The 7500-nt window shown below is 43.6% G+C and overlaps 1 protein-coding gene across 1 annotated transcript in view; it reads left to right on the top strand.

The window, feature by feature from the left end:
- Positions 1 to 2548: 2548 nt before the first annotated feature.
- The window catches only part of ramp1 (receptor activity modifying protein 1), a gene marked incomplete at both ends in the record, with an annotated part of 38383 nt that continues 33431 nt past the window's right edge, over positions 2549 to 7500 (top strand). The window contains one exon of the mRNA XM_080536975.1: positions 2549 to 2606. Coding sequence (XP_080393101.1) covers positions 2549 to 2606 — 58 coding nt within the window. The remainder of the gene's footprint in view (positions 2607 to 7500) is intronic.

A 7500-nucleotide genomic window follows, 5' to 3' on the forward strand; every position in this document is an offset into this window, starting at 1 on the left:
TTTTTTTGTCCATGTTTGATGCCATTCTCATGCCTTTACAATGAGCCCCGTCCTCTGATGTTCTACCTCCACTGCTGCTTAGATTGTATAATATGAAATAAAGGAAAATGTCACCTGCTTTCTCCACACTCCTGTCAATCACAGTGCGTCAGTCATCTCTGGTACCGATCAGACAGACAGTGTTCCTGTCGATTGACAGAAGATGTGATTGAAAATGTATTTTTAAATATCAGTTATGTTATGTCACCTCTGTAGGCTATACGTACATCAGAAGTCTATTATTTTTCCGGGCAGACTTATGGGCCATTGAGGTAGCATAAAATGCAGAGTTTTAGCCTGAATTTTACGGATTTTTTAAAAAATGGAGCTGTGAAACTTCACCATGTCATTGCGCTTAGCTGATCAGCTGCGGAAAGCTGGAGAGACTTTAGAAAAATGGGTGATACGCTCTCTCTGTTTTTGTTTCGTCTCAGATAACATGTTTGATGGTCTTTTGATGATGATAATTGATTTTATGTTTCTGGAATACTTAAAGGAACCACTCAGCTAAGCTTTGTAGTATTCTATATCATGTATTTTGTATTTTGCTGTATGAATGAATTGTGTACACTGATTTGCCTGGCAAGAACACTTCTCTGTCATTGAAATTAACTATATCTGCATCAGACATGGTAGAGGACCCGAGTGGTCCACAGTATGTACCGTACTCAGACCTTTCTAGACTTCCATATCTGAGGTGAGAGTTTCTTTAGTTAACTATAACACACATGTATCCGTTTCTCTGCCGGTAGAATGATGCTTCACCGTGTAAGTGCAATTTTGCTGTAGCTCTCAAACGTTAATTTATTCCTCTTTTTGTAAGAGCACCCCTTATCCACACTGTATATTTAAGTGTACTGTAGATGTAATGACCGCTTTAGACGTCACACCACACAGATCTGTATCATGTATGTACATTGATCATTACTTTTGAAGGATGTGTAGTAGTCGATGCCGGTAGGAATTTTGTACAATGTAGTAGTAGGTTCTCTAAAATAAAAAGTCATAAAAAGAAAGAAAGTCACCTTTGCATCTCCGTGATTTATTTTATTTCTACAGGGAATTCTATTCGGTCACTAATAAAATAAAATCTTGGCTTGCATGACCTATAATGCTGCATCAACAACACATGATTGTCCATTTCCTTTTGCTGCTGCGTACATAACCCCACTGCCCATTTAGAAAGAAGGTTCCAGTCTTTAATCAGAAAACTAATTATAAATAACTTGATCATGAGCATGATGGTAAATGGGGTACTTGTGACGAGCCAACTCTGACGTCACCCCTGAAGTTAAGATTTAAAAACTCCCCAAGGGTCGTCCCAAGGATCCCACTTTGCATCTACTCTTATAACAGGCATTGGTTATGAGCAGAGCACCACAGTGGCCCTTTCATGTCCTCTCCAAAAATATTTGGAGGAGAATATCAAAGGAGGACGGAGGAGGAGTCGCGTTTCTAGAAGCCTTATTGAGAAATGCCTGACAGATTTACTGTACTAGGACTACATGAGTTGCAATTCTGCACTGCCATATTTTAACACTAGATGGCGCTATTAGGCGGTGTTTTGCTCATCGCTTTATCATTGTGATTCAGTAGGCTACATTTCGCACGTGGGATTTAACTTTTATATTTCATAATACATATATTTTGAAAGCTTCATAAGTGCGAGAGCTAATTCTTTCCATTTGATATCCATCCGGTTGAACAATGTCTTATTGGGTATAACTTTTTTATTCGTTTTATTTTAAAACACTTGCAGATTCATTTCGTTTGAAACATAGCCGTTGTTTATTAATTTTAAAAGCGTAAAGTGCATTGTCCAGCCAGTACTATACTGTAGATGCTTCTGCAATGCGGTAGAGTAAAAATGTATAGGCATGTATGTATGTATGTATGTATGTATGTATGTATGTATGTATGTAGTCCCTCCTCCGATGATTGTCCCTAACCTCAGAATAGCCTACATGTTGGTTTGCCTCCCAGGGCTTCACTCACACTGTGTTTGTCATTACAGGAGAGTCCAGTGCGTCTCGTTGTTCCGCGCAATACGCGCACGACTGGAGTCGCCAGAAGGACTTGTGTGTTACGCATAATATTGCACAACGTTTGGACTTGGAATTGCACCTGCAATGCACCTTTGCCGCTCTAACTTGACAAGGCGCAATGTCGGAGATTAAGTATCTTAAATGAAAACGGATCTCTCATATAAAGAAAACTGACTGGGAATTCATAGGTGGAACTCCCGACACATCCCTCGAGTTTTGTTTTTTTTGCGCAAGGTGATATTGACGGTGGCGTGACGATAGTTGAGCTGCTGTTATAATTGACTGAAGGACAGCGGAGGAGCTCGCTTATGGATTTGTCTTCGGTGCCACTTTATCTAACCCAGGAGAGCCTCAACCTTACGTCGGATACATCAGGGAGGACACTTCTGAGACTCCATCCACGGTTTTACACATCTGAAGAACGTTTGTAGAACTTCTCCAACAGGACTTTAGTTTGGAAGAAGATGGCAAGGGACGGCGCGCAAGTGTTGTCGAAACAAGCGCTGCTTTGGCTGGTCATAGGTACGTTTACGCACGACCCCTGTCCCTCTGTGGGTTAGCCTAGTACTTCTATGGCATATGTATTTTAATTAATGGTATATGGTTATTTAATGATGCATACATCAGCGCTATATGTTATACATATAACGTTATGTGTTAACTGTCCAATTATTATTCATAAAAATAAATTAACATGAGGAAATGTGTGGGTTAGCCTACTTATATGGCATATGTATTTTAATTAATGGTTATTTAATGATGCATACATCAGCGCTATATGTTATACATATAACGTTATGTGTTAACTGTCCAATTATTATTCATAAAAAATAAATTAAAACATGAGGAAATTTGAAATCAGGCATAATAATTATAATAATTATATGTCTCAATATCAGACCCAATCTCAAGTGACGAATGGACCAAATTTACTTTTGCAGCCAGTTGAAAGTACTCGACCTCCATAATACACGGGTCAATTCTTCTTCTTATTCTAATTTACTCGTTAATAGTGCAAATAATTTCACTCTTATCTTAACAAGACTGCAGAGGTGTGAGGTTCCCCTCTCCTCTCCGTGTGTCCCTGTCGAGATTCCACGTGGGGCTTCTACAGTACTGAGTGACTCATCGCAGCAGCATCCGCTCCCTTTAATCGAAACAGTTGGGGGTAATCATCTGGTTTGATGACATAACTATTATCAAGTGAAAATGCATAAAGACACCACTGGATGCCTTCTATGTAATGGTATGTAATGTTTAATTGTGCGTAATGTTAAGATATTGGAAAATATCCCCAGAAAACTATTTTAGCTAATATCAAATCAAATCAATCAAGCCTCGATCATCAAAAATGTTTCGATAACCTTGCGAAACGCTAATGGTTCACAACATCACAAAACATGCAATTAAAAAACAAACTGAAAGTGCTGAACACAATGAAAAGGCTAAAGTCTAGTCTTGGCCGTATGCTTTTCTTTAGTTCTATTACTGTCTGCTCCTCTAAGCTGATCCAGCCAGACAGGCATGCTGCTGTGTGGTTTTAATTAAACATGTATATTTAGCAGCTGGATCCTTCTCCTGAATAATGACTGGACACAGAGGGCCTAGTTGTGTCTGGGTGAGGGGGAGGGGGGGGGGGTGCACCAGAGAATGATGTTAAACAACAACACCACTATAATGCAGTGGGGGGTTTCCCACAATAACAAGTATGCTAATAGCAAAGCTTGGTCTCCTGTTGTTTCTCTGTTCATTTAAAACCCCTTTTTGTTTCATTACTACTACAACATCAATCACTTAGCGGAAATTGATCCATGGGTTTCTTCAGAGGTATTGGCCTGGATCAATTTCAGATGTACCAGGCAGTGGTATTGGCTTAGAGCAGAGCATGTGGATCAGGATGTGAGGAAGAGGAGCTTTGTAGCACAGGAGGCAGACGTGGACCACTGCTGTCAGGACTGCAGTCACTACCTATCTTCCGCCTTAGATTGAAGACCCATCTCTTCAGGCTACATCTTAACTGTCCCTCCTAAAGACCTCCTCAACCCCACTAACCACTGTACCTACAGTTTCTCTACTATAAATGTAAAAAAAAGAAATTCTCCCTTCTAGCACTGTAGCTGCCAATGGCCCCTGGTTTTTGGCATAGATTACTTTTTCTTATTACGACTGTTGGATTGATGATTCACTTACTTAGCCAAATGTATTTGTTGAAAGTACCTTTGGATAAAGTGCGTCTGCTAAATGTCTAAAACGTAAACGGACCAGTACCCTAACCACACTCCAGAGCCAAGCTTGAACCGAACCAGGCATGACCCGAGCCAAGCTCATGTATACTGTGCTGGTCTGGTTACACATCCACCACCATAGTTGGTGAAACAGTGCAGGACAGGTAGAATGTGAAATCTATATATCGGAGCAAGCACAGCAGTTGGGTGCAGGTAGACACACCTGCGGCACCTCGGACTCGACGACCTCCCGCCGGTCCAAGAGAAAAGCTGACCTATAGCATGTTGCAATGACGGCAGCAGGGAGAGAAATGTCAAGTGGAGCCTCTGCCTCCATTCAGAGCGGCGCTTTGTGTGGCCGACAACACTGAGCCCCCTTCCTGATTCATTACCCTCATAGGAGAGTGAAGTGGACGTCCCACTGCCGCCCCTACACACATACCAACCCCATTCCTGGGAGAAGGAAGCAATCAGAAGATATGCAGGAATCGGTTTAAATCTCCCTTTGGGTTGGCAAACAGAATTCCTCCTCCCGGAGAGAGGAGGATAATAAGAAATGGTGGAGGCGGGGCCGAGCCAGTCAGGATGAACAAGTACCAGATTGATGCTTTGGTTGTTTATGACTTTTCAGTTGTCAGGTTGGCTTTGTCTCAGCAGGCCCGTTTGACTAGTGTGACAGCTTCTGCCCACTTGTCATTGGCTGATTGAATTAATCTGGCGTGACCGAGGTGGAGGTTTCCAGGAGGGGGGGGGGGGGGAGACTCGCTCTCTTTTATCAAATTCGTAACCAAGTGTAACGTGATGGATGCCCGTGCGGTACAGTACCGAAACCCCGCTCTTTAAAACCACAGTAAAACCACCTTCACCATCAGTCTTCCAATGCGTACGCAGGGAGCGGACTGCTGCCACATTTTAGAGAGTCAATGTGTTTTGCATCATAACTGTCCTGTACGTGAACCTTCCCAAAACCTGGAACCACACAGGCATGATTTCACTGTTGGAGCAGAGTAGATTTTTTTACAGCCCATTGACTGCGTGATGCTCCTCCTAATAAATCACATCATCCTTATGTAACAGTGACAGGGCATCACTGACTCTGCTGCGGATGTGCTTCTCATTAGTGACCCAAAAACCCAACAGGAGCACACATAACTAAAACAGACTTCTCCCCCCCCCCCCCCCCCCATCAACTCCTCCATATATAGCCACCATCTCTCCACACTAGTTTGAGGAGTGAGGACAATTGCACTCAGCAGCTATCGTTATTTCACAGTGAGCAGGCAGGCACATACAGTACCAGTCAAAAGTTTGGAGACAATTGAATGGGAAAGTGTGTCCAAACCTTTGGCTTGTACTGTGTGTATGATGCGGTAATTAGGAGTTTTTGTGGACCCACTGGTCCACCTCACTGAAGCTGTTGCTGCAATCAACTGTGACTCAGTTCTGTTCGATGGTTCTAATCTAAATGAGCTGGGTGCTGCCTATTAAGGCAACCCACACTGTTCACAAAAGTCTGAGTAGACACGCACCCACGCATACATATGCAGACACGCACGCACATTATAGTCAGGGGCGTTTTTCATCACTGATCCCTTTTCCTGCCTTGTCTTGTATATTATTCTCTTTCTAATCATTTCCTGAAAGTCTTACAGTACGTAATTGCCTTTTGATATTCATAAAACTAGCAATTAAACCACCCAAGAACTCAAACTGCCTTGAAAAGAAAAATATGGTCTGTAAGTTATTATAAAATAGCCTATTAATCACACCCCTCTTCCAACCAAAGCATTGGTCATGATCGGAAGTTTCTCTCTCTATGTTTAATCGTTGCCGTTCATCTCTCACCCACCTTACACCCATCCGTCACCCACTAGAGAGTCACCTGACAGAACTGAGTCACCTAAGCAAGATATATCAAGGGTCGGAATCGAACCAGGAACCTTTATTATGATAGCACCCGATTATGTGGTATACGCATTAGTGTGCCACGCCACTCAGCACCCCGTTTCACCCATCCTTATCTCAAGCTCTGACTTTCTTAGGACACGCAGAAGATCAGCAATATTGTGCTCCATCTGAGTGTCCTTCGTCATCGCAGTTCTCTCTTGTTCCTCTGCAACCTTCTTATGGGATGATTGTAATGATGATTGCATTTCTGTCAACTTTCTTTTTTGGGGCCTTTTTTTTTTTTTTTTTTTACATCCTCCCGTTTACCTCTCTCTCTCTACCATCCCCTGCTGCTCACTCATTCGTACGCTCCATGTCTCCCTCCGCCTGGGCCTCCTGGGAGGTCATTTGGGTGAGGAAAGCGGGTAGGGGGATGGGGGGGGGGGGGGGGGGCGAGGATGCTAGCGCTAAATGGATCATTTAAATAATTCATCGTTATGATTATGATGATGAGCATTATCCCCCTCTGGGCCCTACGTACAGCGCATGATGCACGTGTGCCGAGCAGCAGCCCTGAAAGTATCCCCCTCTAGGCCCATCCCTCCGGGGTCTTGGATCCGGGCTGAGTGGATCAGAGCAATTATCTCTCCTCTCTGCTCTCTCAGTTTCAGCCTCAGCTTTTTCTGAACGGGCTAAAAGAAGATTGATCCATCTTAATTTTTTAAGATAGCGCTAAGTGCCGTAGTGACTCAAGGGCACACTAGTGGCGTGTGTTCCCAGGTGGAATTTGATCTCATGACCTTCCAATCACCAGTCCAACTCACTATTATCCACTATGCCACCACTACCAATCTTCCACTTCATGTTCATCATCATCATCATCATCATCCTCCTCCTCCTCCTCCTCCTCCTCCTCCTCCCTTGGAGAAAATGAAGAAGGCCAGAACACGCCTCAAGGCCTGTTGGCTCTTGTGAAAAATTCATCTGCGGGATCTGACCAGGATAGCATACTGTCGCCGTTTACTGAATTAAGGGACAGGTGGGAAGCTTAGCAAGTGGTGAATATTTAATGCTTGACCGAGCTGGGTGTCAACAGGAGGTGGGGGAGGCTGGGCCACATGGCGGGGGCAGAGTTACTATGCATGGGGGGGCGGGGGGGGCTGAGTTCAGCAGTTCTTGATGGCAGCAGCTACTCTGCATTAACTAATTATTCATTATGCAAATCTGGGCTCACTGGCCCAGGCTCCGGCCCAGGCTCTGGCTGCAGCACTATATGCATTTATTGAGGAGAGAAGAAGGACGAG

Source organism: Nansenia antarctica, assembly GCF_963989245.1.
Source record: "Nansenia antarctica genome assembly, chromosome: 7".
Taxonomy (NCBI): Eukaryota; Metazoa; Chordata; class Actinopteri; order Argentiniformes; family Microstomatidae; genus Nansenia; species Nansenia antarctica.